This window comes from Hypanus sabinus, chromosome 13 (assembly GCF_030144855.1).
Source record: "Hypanus sabinus isolate sHypSab1 chromosome 13, sHypSab1.hap1, whole genome shotgun sequence".
NCBI classification, from domain to species: Eukaryota; Metazoa; Chordata; class Chondrichthyes; order Myliobatiformes; family Dasyatidae; genus Hypanus; species Hypanus sabinus.
The window spans coordinates 109,316,214-109,340,406 of record NC_082718.1 but is presented as its reverse complement, the minus strand read 5'-3'; the positions used below and the strand labels follow the sequence as shown (position 1 = coordinate 109,340,406).

At 38.8% G+C, this 24,193-nt stretch overlaps 1 protein-coding gene across 13 annotated transcripts in view; it reads left to right on the top strand.

Moving 5' to 3' along the window:
• Window positions 1–24,193, top strand: part of LOC132404283 (apoptosis-inducing factor 3) — a 150,263-nt gene that overhangs the window by 65,672 nt on the left and 60,398 nt on the right. For all 13 annotated transcript variants that reach the window (XM_059988453.1, XM_059988450.1, XM_059988443.1 and 10 more), the window contains 3 exons: window positions 20,545–20,755; window positions 22,508–22,617; window positions 23,874–23,983. In XM_059988453.1, the coding sequence (XP_059844436.1) occupies window positions 20,545–20,755; window positions 22,508–22,617; window positions 23,874–23,983 (431 nt within the window). The remainder of the gene's footprint in view (window positions 1–20,544; window positions 20,756–22,507; window positions 22,618–23,873; window positions 23,984–24,193) is intronic.

The window sequence follows — 24,193 nt, the reverse complement described above, 5'->3', positions numbered from 1 at the left end:
TTTCAATCTTTTTATTAAATTTCATATATAAAGAAAAACATAACATAATATTAAATAGGTTATAAATGCACTAGGCTTGAAATTAAATTAGTAATAAGATAACAATATCTTATTAAAATATCAGCAAAAAATCATACAATAATCAATCAAACCTATATTGATTATACATGAAAAAGAATAATCACCAAAAGAAAAAAAAGAAAAAAATATAAAAATAGATGAAAAAATGTATATTAAAAAAAAATAAACCTAAACTAACATGGGCAATAATAACAGTTTATGTGTACATGATAGTGTCAAGAACTCCAGAACTCCATACCAGAACAAGAATAAAAAGAGAAAAGGTCTGGAAGAGGCCAGATTAATTCATATGAAAGTGTCGAATGAACGGTCCCCAAGTTTCTTCAAATTTAATTGATGAATCGAAAATAGTACTTCTAATTTTTTCTAAGCTCAAACAAGAAATAGTTTAAGAGAACCACTGAAACGTGGTAGGAGGATTTATTTCTTTCCAATTTTGTAATATAGACCTTCTGGCCATTAAGGTTACAAAGGCGATCATTCGTCTAATTGAAGGGGAAAATCGACTACCATCCTCATTTGGTATACCAAAAATTGCAGTGATAAAATGAGGTTGTAAATCAATATTCCAAACTGAGGAAATGGTAGCAAATATGTCCTTCCAATAGTTATGTAAGGTGGGACATGACCAAAACATATGGGTCAATGAGGCCACATCTGAATGACATCTGTCACATTGAGGGTTAATATGAGAATAGAATCGAGCAAGCTTATCTTTAGACATATGACCTTAAATTGTATTAAAGCATGTTTAGCACATATAGAAGAAGAATTAACCATTTGTAGAATTTTTTCCCATTTTTCTGCTGATATATTATATTGAAGTTCTTTTTCCCACTCTTGTTTAATTCTACCTGACATTTCTGGTTGTATCTTCATAATCATATTATAAATAAGAGCCACTAATCCCTTCTGACAAGGATTCAAGGTAAAAATCATGTCTGAAAAATCTATCGAAGTTGAATTGGGAAAGGATGGTAGAACTTTATATAAAAAATTTCTGATTTGTAAATATCTAAAAAAATTAGATTTAGGTAACTTAAATTTGTTGGAAAGTTGGTCAAAAGACATCAAACTACCTTCAGAAAAAAGATCACGAAAACATATTATACCTTTCCTTTTCCATATGCTAAAGGCTTGATCTGTTAAAGAAGGTATAAAAAAGAAGTTAAGTAAGATAGGGCTATCAAGAACAAAATTTTTCAGAGTAAAAAACTTAAGAAATTGAAACCAAATTCGTAATGTGTGTTTGACAATAGGGTTGGATATCTGTTTATTGAGTTTGACTAAATCAGCAGGAAGAGAAGAACCAAGAACGGAAAATAAAGATTATCCTTGTGCATCATTACATTCTAAATTTACCCACTGTGGGCACAATGGTGAATCCAAATCTAGTTTCCAATATATTAAGTTTCAAATATTATTCGCCCAATAGTAAAATCTAAGGTTAGGTAAAGCTAAACCACCATCTTTTTTAGATTTCTGTTACTGTCTTTTACTTAACCTGGGGTTTTTATCTTGCCACACAAATGAAGAAATTTTTGAATCAATGTTATCAAAGAAAAATTTAGGAATAAAAATTGGTAAAGCTTGAAATAAATATAAAAATTTTGGTAAAATCATCATTTTAATAGCATTAATCTGACCAACCAATGATAAGGATAAGGGAGACCATCTAGTAGTAAGTTGTTGAATTTGATGAAGCATAGGTAAAAAATTCAATCTGAATAAATCTTTATATTTCTTGGTAATTTTTATACCTAAATAAATAAAATTATCAGTAACAACTTTAAATGTTATCCTGTCATTCAATAAAGTTTGCGCATTTAAAGGGAATATCTCACTCTTATCCAAGTTTAATTTATAACCAGAAAAATTACCAAATTGAACCAACAAGGATAGAATAGCGGGAATAGACCTATCAGGATCAGAAATATATAACAACAAGTCATCAGCATAAAGTGATAACTTATATAACTTCTCATTACGGATAATACCAAAAATATTAGGAGATTCATGAATAACAATGGCTAGAGGTTCTAATGCGATATTAAATAATAAAGGACTTAAGGGACAACCTTGTCTCGTACCACGAGATAATTGAAAAAAAGAGGATCTGTAATTATTTGTAAGAACAGAAGCAACAGGTTTATAATATATTAATTTAATCCATGATATAAAATTAGAACTAAAATTAACATTTTTCAAGGCATTAAATAAGTATGTCTATCAAAAGCTTTTTCAGCAACTAATGAAATAACACATTCTGAGGTTCTGGGTGAAGAAGTATAGATTATATTAATCAATTTTCTAACATTGTAAAAGGAATACCGGTTCCTAATAAAACTAGTTTGATCTTCTGAAATAATCTGTGATAGTATCTTTTCTAACCTAATAGCTAAAATTTTTGAAAGAATCTTAGAGTCTACATTTAATAGCGATATAGGGCGATAAGATGCACATAAAGTAGGATCCTTATTTTTCTTAAGAATTAGAGAGATAGTAGGTTCATAAAAAGACTGGGGTAATCTCTTCTTAATAAATGCATCATTAAAGATTTCACATAACCAAGGAGAAAGCAAAGAAGAAAAAGTTTTTAAAAATTCTATAATATAACCATCAGGACCAGGAGCTTTCCCTGAATTCATTGATGAGATAGCCTCTCCTACTTCAGCCATAGAAATAGGAGCATCGAACAAACTCCAATCTTCATCTGTCAGTTTGGGAATATTCAAATTGTTAAAAAAATTATCCATCATGGACAGATCGCTATCAAATTCTGATTGATATAAAGATTTATAAAAATCTTGGATAGTATTATTAATTTCTTTATGATCAGTAGTCAAATTACCGTCTTGTTTACGAATTTTAATAATTTGTCGCTTAGTCGAAATAGCTTTTAATTGGTTAGCTAACAATTTACCAGTTCGATCACTATGAATATAAAATTGAGCTCTGGTCTTAATTAATTGATTCTCAATTGAAGAAGATAATAATAAGCTATGTTCCATTTGAAGCTCAACTCTCTTCTTATAAAGTTCTTTGGTAGGAGTCACGGAATAAATCTTATCAATTTCTTTAATTTTATCCACCAATAAAGCTATATCTAAATATCTTTGTTTTCTTTTACCAACGGAATATGAGATAATTTGTCCACGGATAAAAGCCTTAAAAGAGTCCCAAAGTATTCCTCTGTCCATCTCTTCAGTATAGTTTGTTGAAAAAAACAAGTCAATTTGCTGTTCTATGCAGGTGATAAATTCTGGATCTTGAAGCAAAGTAGCGTTGAGTCTCCAAGATCTAGTATTAATGGGAGAGTCCGAAATCTTAATAGATAACTTCAAAGGTGCATGATCCGAAATGGCAATAGAATCATATTTACAATCAGTAACATCTGTTAATAAACGATGATCAATAAGTTAATAATCAATTCTAGAATAACTATGATATACATGTGAAAAAAATGAAAATTCTTTATCTTTAGGGTTCAAAAACCACCATATTTCAGTAATTCCCAAATCAACCATAAAGGAATTAATAAGTAAGGCTGATCTATTCGGAAGAATTCGAATAGATTTAGATCTATCCATCAAAGGATTCAAACAACAATTGAAATCTCCACCCATTATCAACATATATTCATTTAGATTAGGAAGGGAAGTAAATAAATGTTTAAAAGATTCAGGGCAGTCAAAGTTTGGAGCATAAATATTAACTAGAGCCACTTTTCGATTAAAAAGTGAACCAGTAATCAACAAAAATCTGCCCTGTGGGTCAGAAGTAATTTCATGATGTGTAAACGAACTTGAGGGGTCTATAAAAATAGACACACCCCTAATTTTGGCGGTACAATTCGAATGAAATTGTTGACCCTTCCAGAACCTAAAAAAACACTGATTATCCTCCCTCCTAATATGGGTCTCCTGTGCAAAGATAATATTAGCATTTAGTCTATGGAATACTTTAAATATTTTTTTACGTTTAATCGGATGATTTAAACCATTAGTATTCCAAGAGATAAAATTAATAGACTTATCCATCATGCCAATATTAATTGTATATATCATAAAAGGTTGAAAAGACACATAACCCATAATTCAGGAAGAAGGAAAAATGATTCAGGAGCAACTGGAGAACATGACATCTCAACAATATTAATAATTTAAAGTCGGCCCATAAACTAAAAGCAAAAAAATAAAAAGCAAAAGCATGAAAAAAGATCCCTACCCCCTCCCCCAACCCCACGAAAAAAAGCCAAGTGGCAGGCACACAATCTAATACTAATATTACCCCCATTTCAAGATGGCAACTCCATGAAAAGATAAAAAGAGACTATATAACACCCAGATTTAAATACAGGGTTGCAAAAAAAGGATATATATCAATCAAAATGAAAAAAGGCAATATAATAAAGCAAAAGATCAGTAATAAAAAAGGATAAACATTAAAGTTTGAAAAAGTGTAATATGCCTTTAAAAAAGAGATTCCATATTCAAATACAAGAAAATGACGTTTCAAAAGCAAAGACTTATGGGAAGAAGAAACAACATTTTGAAAAAACCATATTACAAAATATAAATGTAAATTCACCAATCTATTAAAATTTTTTTTTTAAAAGTCATCAAAATAGGATTAAAAAAGGATTCAATAATCACTACAATATATAAAAAAAGGTCCAAAAATCCAAAACATTCGTCCCATTTTCAAGTACAAGCAAACAAATAAACGCTTACGGGAAGCAAAGTCTTATGGGAAGAAGAAACGACATCTTAAAAAATAAATCATTATTACAAAATATAGACATGTATATCCAAATTCAGAGAAAAAAATTAAGAAAAAAGACATTATAGTAAAATTAAAAGAGCATCTATAAGCCATGATAATAATAAAAAAAAAACCAGGTCTACAGACCAAAGTAAAAAGCTATAACGCAGCTTCATAGGTTAAAGCCCAAAACAAAATGACATCTTCTCTCCAAAAATTCTTCAACATAACACATAGTTCAACTTATACTAGAAGATCGATATTCTTCTACGAATTTCTTCGCATCTGCCGGAGTATTAAAGAAGCGCTGACTGTCGTCACTCAACGTAATTCTGAGATTCGCTGGGTATCTTAAAGCTTGTTTAAGTCCAATCGAATGAATCTCTGCCATCACTGGTTTAAAAGCCATTCTTGCTTTCATCACTTCAAATGAATAATCTTCAACAATACGAAACTTATTGTTTCTGTGAGAAATCATACCTTTCTGACGAGCTAATCGGATTAAAAGCTCTTTCTCCTGAGGATAATGGAGGCGAACAATCACAGCTCGTGGCTTGTTGCTCGAGATCGAAAATCTCGAAACTCTGTGGGCACGATCAATAGTAGGTTTAGCCTGCAAAGCTTCAGTGCCAAAAACTTCCCATAATAAGTTAGAGAAAAATTCAGTTAAGTCACCAGACTCAACTTTTTCGGGAAGCCCAATGATTCGCAAATTCTGTCTGCGAGATCGGTTTTCAAGATCGGTGATTTTAAACTTATAATGCTCTACTGTTTTAGCAGTCGACAGTACCTTCTTCTCCAATGTTTCAATTGTATGTATTTTTTCACAAATTAACTTTTCAAGAGCCGCGAACTTTTCTTCATGCCGTTCAATATCTGCTGCCTGCGATTGAAGCTTGGTATCAAGCGATCTAACGACTTCTTCAAGTTGAGACATTTTTGCAGTAAGCTTATTTTCCAAACTTGCAAGTTTAGTATCCAGAAGATTAGAAATTGCCTCAAGAGATAGAGGCTCTTTAGACGATTTCTTAGGTGCAGACATTTTAAGTTTGAAAAGATTAGATCAAGTATTATTTTAGAAGAGAAGTAAATCATAAGTATCAACCCATGTAATTAAGTACGAAAAGATTTGATTAAAGGGTGATTATAGTTTAAAAAATGAAGAGCGCCTAAAAGGCAGATGTCTACGTCGCCTTCTTGAAACTCCGCCCCCCGATTTCTTCTTGCTTTAGCCATCAGGTAGGAGGTACAGGAGCCTTAGGTGCCACACCACCAGATTCAGGAACAGTTATTACCCTACAGTCATTTGAACCAGCATGGATAATTTCACTCACCTCAACTTTGAACTGATTCCACAACCAATGGACTCACTTTCAAAGACTCTACAACTCATGTCCTCAGCATTTATTTATTTATTGATTGATTCATTGATTACTTGTAGTTTGACTTCTACACATTAGTTTCTTTTCAGTCCGGCTTATATGTAGTTTTTCAATGATTCTGTTGTATCTTGTTTTACTGTGAATGCCTGCAAGAAAGTTAATCTCCAGATAGTATATAGTGACATATATGTTCTTAGATAATAAATTTACTTTGAGCTTTGAATGCTATAAGGGGAACATTTGAGCATGCTGCTTTATAGTGGAGGATCATCACTTGGGGCTTGTGTCTTGGGTTGCCAAATGTACTATTGGAATTTGCCAATAGGTTTCAGAATTTTGGCTTGATTTTCAGTAAGATACTTGGGGAACTCCTCTGCAGAAATTCAGAGCATTGTATATCAAAATAAATTGGTGCATTTCCAAAGAGTGAATTGGACTTTTATTCTCATATGTGTCCTATGTAACAAATATCAAAATATATCCTTAAAGCCCTGCTATGTTTCTGCCTCACTCTTGCTTAGTAATCCATGTGTTAACACTTCCTCAGTCTCCCAAATAGACACATTCCTGCTCAGGAGTCTGAAATTAAGATGATTTGACTGTCTATAAGATTGCCAAGTGACCAGAGATTTCAGAATCAGAATCAGGTTTATTATCACTGGCATGTATTGTGAAATTTGTTAACTTAGCAGCAGCAGTCAATGCAATACACAATATAGAAGAAAAATAATAATAAATAAATAAATATATCAATTACTTATACATGTATTGAATAGATTATACATGTATTGAATAGATTAAAAATTGTGTGATAAAACAGAAATAATATATATTTTAAAATGTGAGGTGGCGTTCACAGGTTCAATGTCCATTTAGGAATCAGATGGCAAAGGGGAAGAAGCTGTTCCTGAATTGCTGAGTGTGTGCCTTCAGGCTTCTGTATCTCCTACCTGATGGCAACAGTGAGAAAGCCAGCTAAATGTACAACCCTTTGCAGCTTCTTTCAGTCCTGTGCAGTAGCACACCCATACCAGACAGTGATGCAGCCTGTCAGAATGCTCTCCACGGTACATCTATAGAAGTTTTTGAGTGTATTTGTTGACGTACGAGATCTCTTCAACATCTCTGGCCTTACAAATGAGTTTGTTGATTCTGTTGGTGTCTGCTACCCTCAGCCTGCTGCCCCAGCACACAAAAGCAAACATGATAGCACTGGCCACCACAGCCTCATAGAACATCCTCAGCATCGTCCGGCAGATGTTAAAGGACCTCAGTCTCCTCAGGAAATAGAGACGGCTCTGACCCTTCTTGTAGACAGCCTCAGTGTTCTTTGACCAGTCCAGTTTATTGTCCATTCGTATCCCCAGGTATTTGTAATCCTCCACTATGGGGCATGCCCTGGGTGCTGGAGGTCCTAAATAATGGACGCTTCCTTTCTGAGACACCGCTCCTTGAAGATGTCCTGGATACTTTGTAGGCTAGTACCTAAGTTGGAGCTGACTAGATTTACAACCCTCTGTGGCTTCTTTCGGTCCTGTGCAGTAGCACCTTCATACCAGACAGTGATGCAGCCTGTCAGAATGCTCTCCATGGTACAGCTATAGAAGTATTTAAATGTTTTTGTTGACAGACCAAATTTCTTCAAACTCCTAATGAAGTATAGTCGATGTCTTGCGTTCTTTATAACTACATCAATATGTTGGGATCAGGTTAGGTCCTCAGAGATCTTGACAACCAGGACTTTGAAACTGCTTACTCTCTCCACTTCTGATCCGTCTATGAGGATTGGTATGTGTTCCTTCATCTTACCTTTCCCAAAGTCCACAATCAGCTCTTTCATCTTACTAACGTTGAGTGTCAGGTTGTTACTGCGACACCACTCCTCTACTTGGCATATCTCACTCCTGTATGCCCTCTCGTCACCATCTGAGATTCTACAATAAGGGTTGTATAATCAGCAAATTTATAGATGGTATTTGAGCTATGCCTAGCCACAGTGTCAAGGGTATGGAGGGAACAGAACAGTGGGCTAAGCACAGACTCCTGAGCTGTGTCGATCGTCAGCGAGGAGGATATGTTATCACCATTCTGCACAGATTGTGGCCTTCCAGTTAGGAAGTCAAGGATCCAATTGCAGAGGGAGGTACAGGTTGTGTAACTTCTCAGTCAGGACTTTGGGAATGATCGTATTAAATACTGAACTGTAGTCGATGAACAGCACCTTGACGTAGGTGCTTGTGTTGTCCAGGTGGTCTAAAGCTGAGTGGAGAGCCATTGAGATTGTGTCTGCCGTTGACTTGGTCCTTGCTGAGGCAGGAGTTTAGTCTAGTCATGACCAACCTCTCAAAGCATTTCATCACTGTAGATGTGAGTGCTACTGGGCAATAGTCATTAAGGCAGCTCACATTATTCTTCCTGGACACTGATATAATTGTTGCCATTTTTAAGCATGTAGGAACTTCCACCTGTAGCAGTGAGAGGTTGAAAATGTCCTTGAACACTCCCGCTAGTTGGTTGGCACAGGTTTTCAGAGCCTTACCAAGTACTCCATCAGGACCTTCCGCCTTGCGAGGGTCACTCTCTTTATTGGCTTAATATCAGCCTCTGAGATAGAGATCACAGGATCATCAGGTGCAGAAGGGATCTTCACAGCTGTAGTTGTGTTCTCCCTTTCAAAGTGGGTATAGATGGCATTGAGTTCATCTGGTAGTGAAGCATTGCTGCCATTCATGCAATTGGATTTCGCTTTGTTGGAAGTAATGTCTTGCAAACCCTGCCAGAATTCCCATGCATCCAATGTCGCCTACAACCTCATTCAAAATTATCTCTTCGTCCTTGAAATAGCCCTCTGCAAATCATACCTGGATTTCTGGTACAGGCCTGGGTCACTAGAGTTGAATGCCACAGATCTAACCTTCAGCAGTCAACATATCTCCTGGTTCATCCATGGCTTTTGGTTTGGAAATGTACAGTAACCCTTTGTAGGCCCACACTTATCCACACAGGTTTTAATGGAGTCGGTAACAACGACACACTCATCCAGGTTCAAAGATGAATCCCTCAATACAGACCAGTCCACCGATTCAAAGCAGTCCAGTAGGCGCTCCTGTGCTTCCCTTGTCCTTACTTTCTTGGTCCTCACTACCGGTGTTGCAGTCTTCAGTCTCTGTGTATACTCAGGGAGTAGAAGTACAGCCAGGTGATCAGACTTCTCAAAGTGAGGGCGTGGAATAGCAAGGTAGGCATTCTTGATGGTGGTGTATCAATGGTCCAGTGTGTTGTTTCCTCTGGTATTGCAAGTGATCTGTTGATGGTAATTGCTTAGTGATTTTTTCAGACTAGCCTGGTTAAAATCTCCCAAAATGATGGTGAAGGCGTTAAGGTGTGCTGTTTTGGGCATGTTGGTCCCATTGTTCAGATCATCTAAAGCCTGCTTTATTTTGGCCTGAGGTGGAATGTATACTGTTACCAAAATTATCCTGGAGAACTCTCGTGGCAGGTAAAAAGGACAGCACTTAACTGCTAGATAGATGTTCCAGGTCTGGTAAACAATTGAGACAGCACCAATATATTTGTGCACTAAGAAGAGTTGCGCATGAGGCATACTCCTTCTAATTCTGCTTTTGAGAGACTCTATAGATCTATTCTGACAGTGTACTGTATAGTAAACCTGTCAATCTGAATCGTTGCATCCAGTACGGAAAGGGTTAACTAGGATTCCGTGAAACAAAGGACACATGCGGTCCTCATGTCCCTCTGATTCAAAGGGACCCTAACTCTGAGATCATTCATTTTATTCACTAGAGACTGCACATTTGCCAGCAAGATAATTGGTATAGGGAGTTTAAAACCCCGTTTCCTTAAACACACTTGTAACCCCGCTCTGCACCTGCGCTTCCTTGGAGGTATCCTTCATGGGCACTTCCGACCACAATTGGTGTTGTTTCCGTCAGTTTTAAGCAGCAATAGTTTGTTTAAATGAACTATATTGCCTCAGCAGTTCAGATTGTGAACGGACTGAAATGACACCATGTTTCTATTGATGTCTTTTAAGCGAGGTGTGAAAGGAACAAGAGGTATTAGTCAAAAGCAAAAATGTTACATGATGCTCCTTTATATGGAAAGTTAGGCAAAGTAAAACTTAGAGTCATAGAAATGTGCAGCATACAAACAGGTCCTTCAGTTTAGCATGTCAGCATTGACCAATACCCCACTATGCTTAGTCCCACTTGCCTGCATTATGTCCATTGCTTACTATACCTTCCTGATTCAGGTCCTTGTTCAGATGCTTCTTAAATATTACGAGTTTCTGCATCTACCTTCTCCTCAAGTAGCACATTCTAGATTCTCACCACTGTGTGGAAACATACTTCCTCAGATCCACTCTAAAGCTATTTTTCACCATAAACCTATGGCTTCTTGCCTTAAATGCCCATATCATGGCATAAAGATTCTGTAATTTTGTATACTTCTACCAGGTCATTCCTGTGCCTCCTCTCTCATAAAGGAACACAAACTTAGACTATCTAATCTCTCCTGACTGACTCCAAACCAGGCAATATCATGGTAAATGTTGTCTTCACTTTCTCCAAGTCAACCATATTTTTCTGAGAAAGTGACCATAACTGCACACAATATTCCAAGGTTGGCATGGACCAAGTTTTGTAAAGCTATAAAGTGATGTCTCAGCCCTTGTATTCAATGCCATAGCTGATAAAAATATATGTCCCTTGTATCTTCTTCATCAACCTCTCCAGCTCTGCTGCCACTTTCAGGGATTAGAACATAGAATAGTACAGCACAGTACAGGCCCTTCAGCCCACAATGTTGTGCTGACACTTAAACCCTGCCTCCCATATATCCCCCCACCATCAATTCCTCCATATACCTGTCTAGTAGTCTCTTAAACTTCACTAGTGTATCTACCCCCACCACTGACTCAGGCAGTGCATTCCATGCACCAACCACTATCTGAGTAAAAAATCTTCCTCTAATATACCCCTTGAATTTCCCACCCCTTACCTTAGAGCCATGTCCTCTTGTACTGAGCAGTGGTACCCTGGGGAAGAGACATTGGCTGTCCACTCTATCTATTCGTCTTTATACCTTGTATACCTCTATCATGTCTCCTCTCATCCTCCTTCTCTCCAAAGAGTAAAGCTCTAGCTCCCTTAATTTCTGATCATAATGCACACTCTCTAAACCAGGCAGCATCCTGGTAAATCTCCTCTGTACCCTTTCCAATGCTTCCACATCCTTCCTATAGTAAGGCGACCAGAACTGGACACAGTACTCCAAGTGTGGCCTAACTAGAGTTTTATAGAGCTGCATCATCACCTCGCTACTCTTAAACTCTGTCCCTTGACTTATGAAAGCTAACACCCCATAAGCTTTCTTAACTACCCTATCTACCCGTGAGGCAACTTTCAGGGATCTATGGACATGTACCCCCAGATCCCTCTGCTCCTCCATACTACCAAGTATCCTGCCATTTACTTTGTACTCTGCCTTGGAGTTTGTCCTTCCAAAGTGTACCACCTCACACTTCTCCGGGCTGAACTCCATCTGCCACTTCTCAGCCCATTCCTGCATCCTATCAATGTCTCTCTGCAGTCTTAGACAATCCTCGACACTATCCACAACACCACCAACCTTTGTGTTGTCTGCAAACTTGCCAACCCACCCTTCTACCCCCACATCCAGGTTATTAATAAAAATCACGAAAAGTAGGGGGTCCCAGAACTGACCCTTGTGGGACACCGCTCATCAGAACCCTCCAATCCGAATGGGCTCCCTCCACCACGACCCTCTGCCTTCTGCAGGCAAGCCAATTCTGAATCCACCTGGCCAAACTTCCCTGGATTTCATGCCTTCTGACTTTCTGAATAATCCTACCATGTGGAAGCTTGTCAAATGCCTTACTAAAATCCATGTAGATCACATCCATTGCACTACCCTCATCATCTATATGCCAGGTCACCTCCTCCAAGAACTCTAACAGGCTTGTTAGACACAATCTGCCCTTCACAAAGCCGTGCTGACTGTCTCTGATCAGGCCATGATTCTTTTAATGCCCATAGATCCTATCTCTAAAAATCTTTTCCAACAACTTTCCCACCGCAGATGTAAGGCTCACTGGTAAATAATTACCCAGACTATCCCTACTACCTTTTTTGAAGAAGGGGACAACATTCGCCTCTGTTCAAATCTCTGGGACCATTCCTGTGGACAATGAGGACATAAAGATCCTAGTCAGAGGCTCAGCAATCTCTTCCCTTGCCTTGTGGAGCAGCCTGGGGAATATTCTGTCAGGCCCCAGGGACTTATCCATTCTAATGTATTTTAACAACTCCAACACCTCCTCTCCACTAATATCAACGTGCTCCAAAACTTCAACCTCACTCATTTTGTCCTCACCGTCATCAAGTTTCCTCTCATTGGTGAATACCGAAGAGAAGTATTCGTTGAGGACCTCCTTCACTTCCACAGCCTCCAGGCACATCTTCTCACCTTTATCTCTAATTGGTCCTACCTTCACTCATAGAAACATAGAAAATCGGTGTAGGAGTAGGCCATTCGGCCCTTCAAGCCTGCACTGCCATTCAGTATGATCATGGCTGATCATCCAACTCAGAACCCTGTACCTGCTTTCTCTCCATACCCCCTGATCCCTTTAGCCACAAGGGCCATATCTAACTTCCTCTTAAATATAACCAATGAACTGGCCTCAACTGTTTCCTGTGGCAGAGAATTCCACAGATTCACCACTCTCTCTGTGAAGAAGTTTTTCCTCATCTCGGTCCTAAAAGGCTTCCCCTTTATCCTTAAACTGTGACCCCTCATTCTGGACTTCCCCAACATCAGAAACAATCTTCCTGCATCTAGCCTGTCCAATCCCTTTAGAATTTTAATACATTTTAATAAGATCCCCCCCCAATCTTCTAAATTCTAGTGAGTATAAGCCTAGTCGATCCAGTCTTTCTTCATATGAAAGTCCTGCCATCCCAGGAATCAATCTCGTGAACCTTCTCTGTATTTCTTCTATGGCAAGAATGTGTTTCCTCAGATTAGAGGACCAAAAGTGCACACAATATTCTAGGTGTGGTCTCACCAAGGCCTTGTACAACTGCAGTAGAACCTCCCTGCTCCTGTACTCAAAATCCTTTTGCTATGAATGCCAACATACCATTAGCTTTTTTCACCGCCTGCTGTAGCTGCATGCCCACCTTCAATGACTGGTGTGCCCAAGTCACACTGATCTCTCTCTCTCTCTCTCTCTCTCTCTCTCTCTCTCTCTCTCTCTCTCTCTCTCTCTCTCTCTCTCTCTCTCTCTCTCTCTCTCTCTCTCTCCCTCTCCCTCTCCCTCTCCCTCTCCCTCTCCCTCTCCCTCTCCCTCTCCCTCTCCCTCTCCCTCTCCCTCTCCCTCTCCCTCTCCCTCTCCCCCTCCCCCTCCCCCTCCCCCTCCCCCTCCCCCTCCCCCTCCCCCTCCCCCTCCCCCTCCCCCTCCCCCTCCCCCTCCCCCTCCCCCTCCCCCTCCCCCCCCTCTCTCTCTCTCTCTCCCTCCCCCTCCCTCCCCCTCTCTCTCCCTCTCTCTCTCTCCCTCCCTCTCTCTCTCCCTCCCTCTCTCTCTCTCCCTCCCTCTCCCCCTCTCTCCCCCTCTCCCTCCCCCCCCCAGAAGCCTGCAGGAATTTGAGTGACTTTTATATTTCCATCGGACACTATATTATCCCCTAGACCAGGGGTCAGCAACCTTTACCACTGAAAGAGCCATATGGACCCATTTCCCACAGAAAAGAAAACACTGGGAGCCACAAAACCCGGTTGACATTTAAAATGAAATAACAATGCATACAATGTTTTTTTTTGCCTTTATGCTATGTATAAACAAACTATAATGTGTTGCATTTATGAAATTGATGAACTCCTGCAGAGAAAACGAAATTACATTTCTGCATGCAACAAAAACATTTTGAACTCCGAAAAAAAGATGTTGGGTTGAAGGTTACTCCATAGTTAGCCTACCTTGGATCGAAGAATTAAAAGAAATCACGCACTGGCGGGTGTCAGGCATTGGCAGTGGTGATGTATATTAATAGCGATAAAAAACACGTTGTAGTGGTGTGCTACACGCAGCGCTAAAATAACGACACTGCAGTCAAAGATAACTTTATTCGAACTAAACAGCCTTGCTTTAAAGCCTCCCTCAACCTGCCCCCCCGTGGGCGCGGATGCTCCAAAAGACACGTACTCACAAACCCCCGTAAGCTATCTCCCTTAGCCGGAACGCTGGCAAATTGTGAGCCGGTTCGGATGTGCCAGGAAATGGGGTCGCCACAACGTTTTATTTAGATTGTACAAGATCACCATAATCTTCAAATTTTGAATTACATTTCAAAAACTAACAAACCACGGGGAGCCGCAGCACAGAGATGAAAGAGCCGCTTGTGGCTCTGGAGCCGCGGGTTGCCGACCCCTGCCCTAGACAAACGATCAAGCTGTTTCTTATTGATGGTTATTATTAGACCCGCGCTTTTAGATTAAGTAGTCACTACGTATATTATCTGAATGGTTGTATTAATCGTACGTTTGTGCCCCTTTCATAAATAAAGACTTTTAAAAATAGTACCATCAGACTTCAACGGACCACTCTATCTTTGCTGGTAAGCGATCCCATTACGGGATTTCATAACAAAAGATAGTCCTTTAAATTGATAACATAAATGTAAGATGCTCTGAAAAAGTGTAGAGTAATCAAAGAGGGACTTGAGGCTTGCATGTCTGAAAATTTTGTTTGGCTTTCAAAAATAAGCAGGACCTGTTAAACCCAAAGCGATATATCAATTAATACTTTCATTGATTTTTTTTAAAAGTCTTTCAACCATATACTTTTTGGATGTCATGAAACTATGGTTACCATCAGTGGTATTTTTTTTTCAGAAATAATTCAGGTTCAGAAAGAAGCTATCAATAGGATTAAAAAAGTACAGAGAAAATTTACAAGGATATTGCCAGATTTGAGGACCTGAGTTATAGGGAAATGTTGAATAGGTCGGACTTTACCCCTGGAGAGTAGGAAAATGGGGGAAGAATTTATAAACGTACAAAATTATGAGGGATATCTATAAGGTAAATGCAGACAGGCTTTTTCCACTGAGATCAGGTGAGACTAGAACTAGAGTTTGAGGGTTAAGGATAAATGGTAAAATATTTAAGGGGAACATGAGTGGGAACATCTCCACTCAGAAGTTGGTGAGTTTACGAAACAAGACGTCACCGAAACTGAAGGATATGCGTTCGATTTCAACATTTAAGAGAAGTTTGGATAAATACACAGATGAGAGGGCTATGGTCCAGATTCAGGTCAATGGAACTAGGCAGAATAATAGTTTGGCAAGGACTAGATGGGCTGAAGGGCCTGTTCTATGCTGTAGTGCACTATGACTCTCTAAGACGCAGATTAAACTGCAATAATAGTGCTAAGACACTGGAATTGAGTGTCAGAAGTTGTCAGCTTGTACATTTTTGATGATGGTAAAAGTAATAAATCCTAAGTGAAAGGGATAAAGAAATGGATATGGTTCACATGATATACAATGTCACATACCAATTAGGTAAGGCTGAAAAAAAACTACTGGAATAAACTGTTGGGAGTAGAAAGCGAAGAGTTTAAAAATTAAGATGCAAAGTTAATTCATTATGAATCAAGCTTTGAACAATCGTAGGATTGAAGAAGTTGTTGGAGGCACTGGAGAAGCTTCAGTATAAATTCACTAGGATACAGACAGCATTATGGAAATATTAATGCTCACATGTGATTACATTAAAATAGAAATTAATGAGGTTACAACAGAGATGTTTAAAATTATGAAAGCTATGTTACCTAGCTTTAGAACTGGAGCAGGCAGGAACCTGCTGTGCCTCAAAGAGCAGCAAATCTGCTGACTATCAGAATTGCAGCTGGTGTAATCTCCTGCTCAGGATTTCACCTACTGTGCAAAATTTTAATTAGAAAATATAATGAGAGAGCAAAGTCCACAGGGTTTGAAGGACCTTCAATCATTTTGCAGCGTTAGTCTGCAATTCTGTTACATCATTTAACTTGGATTTAAAGCTATGTCATATTGTGGCATCTTCCCCTTTCCTTTCTAGTCTTAAAAAAGAGTCTCGGTCCTAAACATTGACTCTTTATTCATTTTTATAGATGCTGCTTGACCTGTTGAGTTCCTCCAGTATTTTATGTGTATTACTCTGGATTTCCAGCATCTGCAGAATCTCTTGTGTTTAAAATGTACAATGTTTGGGTGGGTAATAATACACTTTTCAACTTCAACTCATGGACTCTTGCACAAACTGTTTCTGATTTCAGCCTCATGAGTGATAACTGATAACAGTCTAATCACAATCCAGAGACAGGCAATGCAAGAGAAAGAAACACACTGACCATTTTAGAAAATTCTGGATTTGACTTGGTTATTTACGAAAACTGGCACAGCTCTGAGGACATGAGAGCAAACCCATGATATTACAGACGGAACGACCTGCTTACCATAACTCCCTCACCTTGCCTCACCCTACAGAGCTGTAATTAAACATACACCTGGTTTATGGTTATGATCTATTTGGTGCAATATTTTGAGAGGAAATAGCTTCTCCTTATCAATCCAACTAAATAATTTAATCAGATTAGCTTCATTTAGATTACACTGAAATGTCTCAGGGTCAACCAAATGCACATTCCCATTAATACCCATGGTCTCTGGAATGTCAGAATTCATCTGAAGGGAGTTGTACTATAAACACATGAACCTAATGCTACGGTTTCATTAAGTTTCAATTTTACTACATTTACTATGCTATTCTTTGATCACCCACTCCTCAGACTTCTGTAAAAACGCTGTGTAAGTTCTCCAGAATCATGGTTGGAGTTAAAAATGGTTATACTTTGAACATCAGTTGCAAAGGCAAGGTTTATTTACCTTGGAGTATAGAAAATGGGGTGATTTGGTCAAAATGCAAAGATGAAGGAGTTTCGTGAGCTGAGGGAAAGAAACTATTATCTCTGGTTGCTGACGTGAACAAGGGTCAAAGTCTTAATGTTTACGTCATTGAAAGTGCAGAATAATAAGTGCTACGTGGTAGGGAAATTCTAGGCAGTTTCTAGAGTAGTTTACATGGTCGGCACAACATTGTTGGCCGGAGGGCCTGTAATGTGCTGTAGATGTCTGTGAATAATATTTTTTGATATAAAGGATAGTGATAATCTAGAACTCTACCCCAAGCAGTCCCTACAACTACGGCATTACTTGATTTGTTGACTAATAATCATTTTCCTCCAGTGTCCGTTAGAGTGGCATTGCCCAGAGTTAGTTCCACTCTTCATTCTCCTCAAACTGAAAATCATCCCGATCATTGTTGTTTGTAACAAGCAGTAGCCTTGTCCTCACTTTACTTCAAGTAATTGCTTAAAATATTCATAAATGCAAGAGATTTTGCATATGATGGAAATTCAGAGTAACACACAAAAAGTGCTGGAGTAACTCAGCAGGTCAGGCAGCATCTATGGAAAGGAATAAAGCATCGATGTTTCAGGCCAAGACCCTTCATCAGGACTGAAAAGGAAAGGGGAAGAAGCCAGAATAAGAAGGTGGAGGGAGAGGGAAGGAGGACAAGCAAGAAGGTGATTGATTAAGTCTGGTAAAAGGGAAGGTAGGTGGGTGGGATAGGGGAAATGAAGTGAGAAGGTTGGAGGTGATAGAAAAGGTAAAGAGCTGAAGAAGAAGCAATCTGATAGGAAAGGAGAGTGGACCATGGAGAAAGGGAGGGATATTCAAGCTTATTTTAATGTACCATGGCTTTAATTCTATCCTTATAATTTTTTCAACACTCTAATCCATCTCAAGATCTCTCTAGCCTCTGCATTCCCCCACCACATCCTTTCTAGTCCCGATGAAGTGTCTTGGCTCAAAATGTCAACTGTTCCCAACCATAAATATTGCCTGACTTGCTGAGTTCCTCTAGCATTTTGTGTGTGTTGCTCAAGATTTCCATCATCTGCAGAATTTCTTGTGTTTATGGAATGAGAAATTCAGTCTTTTGGGTCTGCTCTACCATTCAATCAGATTAAAACTGATCTGTACTTGATTTGTATTTTAATCCCATTCACTCACCTTGGTTTTGATATTGTTAGCTAACAGAACTCTTACTGAGCTATCTCACTTCTGAAAGCTTTAATTAGTTTAGCATCCTTAGCCTTTAGGGGAATAAAATACATTTATTTAACCATTCCTAGTGAATAGTTTCTTTCTGATTTCATTTCTGAGTGTTCTAACTTCAAGGTAATTTCAGAGTCAGGTTTATCATCACTGGCATGTGACGTGAAATTTGTTAACTTAGCAACAGCAGTTCAATGCAATACATAATCTAGCAGAGAGAGAAATAATAAATAAAATAAAACAATAAATAAGTAAATAAATTATGTATTTTGAATACATTATTAAAAATGTGCAAAAACAGAAATACATTATATTTAAAAAAGTGAGGTAGTGTCCAAAGCTTCAAAATCCATTCAGTAATCAGATGGCAGAAGAGAAGAGGCTGTTCCTGAATCGCGGAGTGTGTGCCTTCAGGCTTCTGTACCTCCTACCTGATTGCAACAGTGAGAAAAGCGCATGCCCTGGGTGCTGGAGGTCTTTAACAATAGATGCTGCCTTTCTGAGACATGCTCCCTAAAGATGTCCTGGGTATTTTGTAGGCTAGTGCCCAAGATGGAGCTGACTAGAATTACAACCTACTGCAGCCTATCAGAATGCTCTCCACAGTACAACTATAGAAGTTTTTGAGTGTATTTGTTGACATGCCAAATCGCCTCAAACTCCTAATAAGGTACAGCCACTGTCTTGCCTTCTTTATGACTACATCAATGTGTTGGGACCAGGTTAGATCCTCAGAGATCTTGACACCCAGGAACTTGAAGCAGCTCACTCTCTCCACTCCTGATCCCTCTATGAAGATTGGTATGTGTTCCTTCATCTTACCCTTCCTGAAGTCCACAATCAGCTCTTTCGTCTCACCGACGTTGAGTGCCAGGTTGTTACTGCGACACCACTCCTCTACTTGGCATATCTCACTCCTGTACACCTCTCGTCACCACCTGAGATTCTACCAACAATGGTTGTATCATCAGAAAATTTGTAGATGGTATTTGAGCTTTGCCTAGCCACACAATCATGTGAATACAGAGAGTAGAGCAGTGGGCTAAGCACACACCCCTGAGGTGCGCCAGTGTTGATCATCAGCAACTTGTGCTCATCAGGAGAAATAGTTCCTCCATGTATATTGAATCTTCATTGCATTTGAAATGCTTCAATTAGATCCCTCCCAGTCTTTAATAGTCAAGCTTTGCAAACTAAGTCACAAAAACCTGACTCCTAAGCCATGAAATCTTTCTGGTGAGATAGCACAGACAGCCTTCTGAGCAAATAGATTGTGCCTGATACTTACCTTAGTGCCTGAAGTTGAATGCAGCACTATAAGTTAAACCCGAGCAAGACCTTGTACAACTTCCTTTCTTTTGTATACATTTCCTTTGCAGAGTTGCTGGTTTACAGGAGAATATGATGTCACTAAGCATAACAAGCTTAGAGGGCAGCAGTATAGCACAGCCGCTAGAGGTGATGCGGAAGTGGAAAGAAAAATAAATGGGATTAATATGGATTAATTTAAGTAGGTCTTTTATGGTTGACTTGGGTCCAGTGGGCTGAAAAGCCTGGTTCTGTATTTCTCAATGATTGTAAACAGAATTCAAAAACACAGTTTTTGGCTAAATATTTTAAAAGCAATGTGAACTTCTTTCAGATGTTCCCTAAAAATGGTTTTGGAACCAAGGCAATTTAGCAAAATTAGAAGGAGTCTCCAATTGGATGAAGCTGATTGGAATGTGTCAGGACACCTGTGGAAAGGAAAATGCAAAATAGTTGAACAATACCTTTCCTGAGCTAAAGTAATCCTGCCATATTGCTTGAGAAGCTACTGCTTTCTAACCAAGTGTTATTTTTCTCTTTTATGAGCAGTAATAGTTTTAGGCAAGTACCTGATAACATTTTGGTGTATTCATAATTGGCATGAAAAATAACATGAGGTGGGCCAAATCAAAGTAATCCCTCTCAAGAGTAAAGTGCCATACATTCTATTTCATGAACTTATTTGTTGAAATATTACTAAAATGTTTTCTGGAACCAATGTGCATTACCTGTTTTAATATTTAATAGTGGATTTTCATCTAGTCTAAACATTTTCATGGCTATTATCTATCTTCCAGTTGAAGTCAAAGTTGAAGTGATAGTCCCTGACAAGGAGAAGGAGAAAGAAAGTTTTTCACCCAATGGCAAAGTCAGCCCCATGGCCACATGCAAGGCCAATGGGAGCATGAAGCACATGGAGGAGCGACCTGTCACTGTTGATCTCTATCAAAATCCAAAGGACATGGTGGAGGTGGCTGTGTGCCATGTGAATGAGCTTCAGAATGGACAGTAAGTTTCAATTCATGAGCAGCCACCGAAATAAGAATGATTGAATGAAACAGTGATCGTACCAGGAGACTGAAAAAGTGAATGAAGCAGATGAGTGAGATTGTAATTATAGTTCTTGCTTTTAAACAGTTCTCATTAACACACTGCTATAGGGAAGGGACCATTGGTTATTGCCTATAATAGAACAGTCCCTTGTCAAATTGACATTTCATGGATCAGAGAGTAGTACTGAGACCTCCAATGTTGCTGATATGATAAAGAATGTTACTGGATTGCTCATTTTAGAGGACCTTGGAGTGGTGACCTTAGAAGAATTTTAGGAATTGGTATATTGACTAAGCTAGATTATTACTGGAATGAGCTGTTTGTTGAAAATCCACATAAATCCACATAATCCTGCCCACTGCCTGTAAGGAGTTTGTACATTCTCCATGTGACTATGTGGACTTCCTCCAGGAGCTGTGGTTTCCTCCCACGGTCTAAAGATGTACCATCTGGTAGGTTAATTGGTTATTGTAAATGGTCCCATGATTAGGCTAGGATTAAATCAGGGACTGCTGGCTGGTGCATCTCGAAGGGCTGGTAGGGCCAATTCCACGTTGTATCTCAATAAAACAAATAAATAATAAATAAAACAAAGTAAATTTATGTAAATGAATGGTTTGCCTTTGTTTGTAAAATGTGCACAGTAAGGGAAATGGGTGAAAAGCTGATAACGGCAGTTTTCCCTCCTTACTCAAATCCAGGTTATAAGAGCATTATGAAGGACCCATGCACCCCTCATACAATCTCTTCTCCCTCCTGCCGTCTGGGAAAAGGCTCCAAAGCATTTGGGCTCCCACAGCCAGACTATGTAACAGTTTCTTCCCCCACCTATCAGACTCCTCAATACCCGAAGCCTGGACTGACACCTTGCCCTATTGTCCTGTTTATTATTTATTGTAATGCCTGCACTGTTTTTGTGCACTTTATGCAGTCCGGTGTAGGTCTGTAGTCTAGTGTAGCTTTCTCTGTGTTGCTTTTTTTTATGACGTAGTTTGGTCTAGTTTTTTGTACTGTGTCATGTAACGCCATGGTCCTGAAAAACGTTGTCTCATTTTTACTATGCACTGTACCAGCAGTTATGGTCGAAATGACAATAAAAGTTGACTTGACTTGAAAATTGTGTTGTGTAGGATGAGGTTTGAATTATTGAAGTAGCAATCAGCAAGATGGCATACATGCTAACAGTGACATCAGCAGGAATATTACAGTACTGCAAATCTTTCACACTTCTTCAAAGCTGACTAACCCACCATAATAGCTTTGATCTCAGCAAACAAGTTTACCCAGTAGAACAGAATGGTCTAGATGGACCTAGATGGTCTTGAATCTTAAATTGAGTTAGTTGGTCTCTTATACACAGAAGTGGAAAGACTACAGGTGGGGTTAGATAGGGCACAAGAGTGGAGTGATGGAGATGTGCACAATTAAGAGGGCATAAGATGCCAGAACCGTAAAATTAAGAGATCTCAATGATTATAGGACTGGAGGAACTTACAGAACTGATGAGGAATGAGGCTCTGGAGGAATTTAAACAAGTTACTTGCATACTACTGAGGCCTGTGTAACACTGCTTTGCTCAATCAATCACCAGCTGACATTATGGATTAATGTAAAAGTAGAGTTGGTTCCCTGGCATGGGCAAGAGAGATGCAAGAAAAACTGTTTGAAGAATGAATTGTGCATAAATTGTGTGCTTTGGACCCACAGGATGCGAGAAGTGGATGTGGCCTGTGGCAAAGCCCTGCTAATTAAAGAGAGGGGAGAATATTGTGCAATAGGACATAAGTGTTCCCATTATGGAGCGCCTCTGGTAAAAGGTGAGTGGTTCTTCATAAGGACAATATTTGGTATTATGATGAATATTGAGAACTCATCCATCAAATTGTTGACTAGTGGAGTTTCCAAAGAATACTAGTCAAAAATTAAGCTGCTGAAGGAATGTTAGTAGAATTTTTCAGCCAGAGTATCAGATGGTTAATGCAAGATAAATTAGGCTTCACATCAGTGCTCTCCACTATTGGTCCCTGTTGCTGGAATGGCATTTCCATTCTGGCCTACAGTCTTTTAATTGTCAACATAAGTTCAATGAGGTTAACCTCTTCACTAAGGAAGACATACTGAGTCATGCACAAGATGTAACAGTGCAAGACAACAGTGAATTACTTCTGTGTGGCCCTTAATATTTTGCCAATTCAGTGTAATGGAGATTAACAGCAGCACATCCTCACCCATCAAAATCAAAACATCTGCCTTTATTTGATATAAGCATTATATCCTACTTATAGCACTCACTGTAGCATCTCAGCAAAATTACCTTGGCAATATATTTATAAATTTATGCTTCTTAAATATATCATTTCCATCACTGAGATGATTAGTGCCAACAGGTACACTTGTTGTTCAATCATTTAATCGAGTCTGACTCTTCATGACCTCATGGACCATAGTGTTTTCATGGCAAGATATGGAAGTGGATTGCCAGGCCTTTTGTGCATGCAGATACTGCTGCTGCCCAAGTTGGGACCTGGCTGGGTTTGAACTCAGGACCATTTGCCTTGAAGTCCAGTGCTGATGCCACTACACCACCAGCCGACATAGCAGGTATATAGGAATCTCAAAATTTGTCCAAAATATAAATTGCTGTTCCTTCATTACTGCTGACTTGGAGTAATGGAATCCCTTTCCTAGTAACACTGAAGGGGTACCTTCATCACAAGGATTGCTCCAGTTCTCACTGTCACCTTTACAAAGCAATAAATGCGGGCCTTGCCCCACCTATGGAATGAATTATTTAAAATAAAACTAAGGCACATTCAAGCTACACAACATTTGATAGGCTGATATGTTTATTTCTCAGAAGCTACTGGGTGCACAATCAATCTGACATTAGAATAACCTGCAGCTGCACAGTGACATATGGGTATAATTACTCCCATAACCCACCACAATACCCCTTCGATATAAAGTGTTTCATACAGTGTTCTATCATAAATTATAAATAGAATAAAACTACTTTTTTATGACTCAGCAGGAAAATGAACATATTATAATTGAAATTAATTTCAATTCTCAGGTGTTTTAACTAATGGGAGAGTTCGTTGCCCATGGCATGGGGCTTGTTTTAATGTTGCAACTGGTGATATTGAAGATTTTCCTGGATTAGATAGTTTACCAAAGTTTCAGGTAACGCTTGGCTATCTTCTTGTGCTGCAACAAATCCTCACTTAATCCCTTACAAAACTGCCTACAATGTCACCGGTTTGGTCTCCGCTCTGATTTGGGTGTTTTAATCTTTGAGACACTTGGATACAATTACTTCCAGGAAAGTTGTACTAGTGTGGGTATCTTCTATAGAAAGAGAGCTTGCAGTGAAGTCCTAACATTGGGACGCAA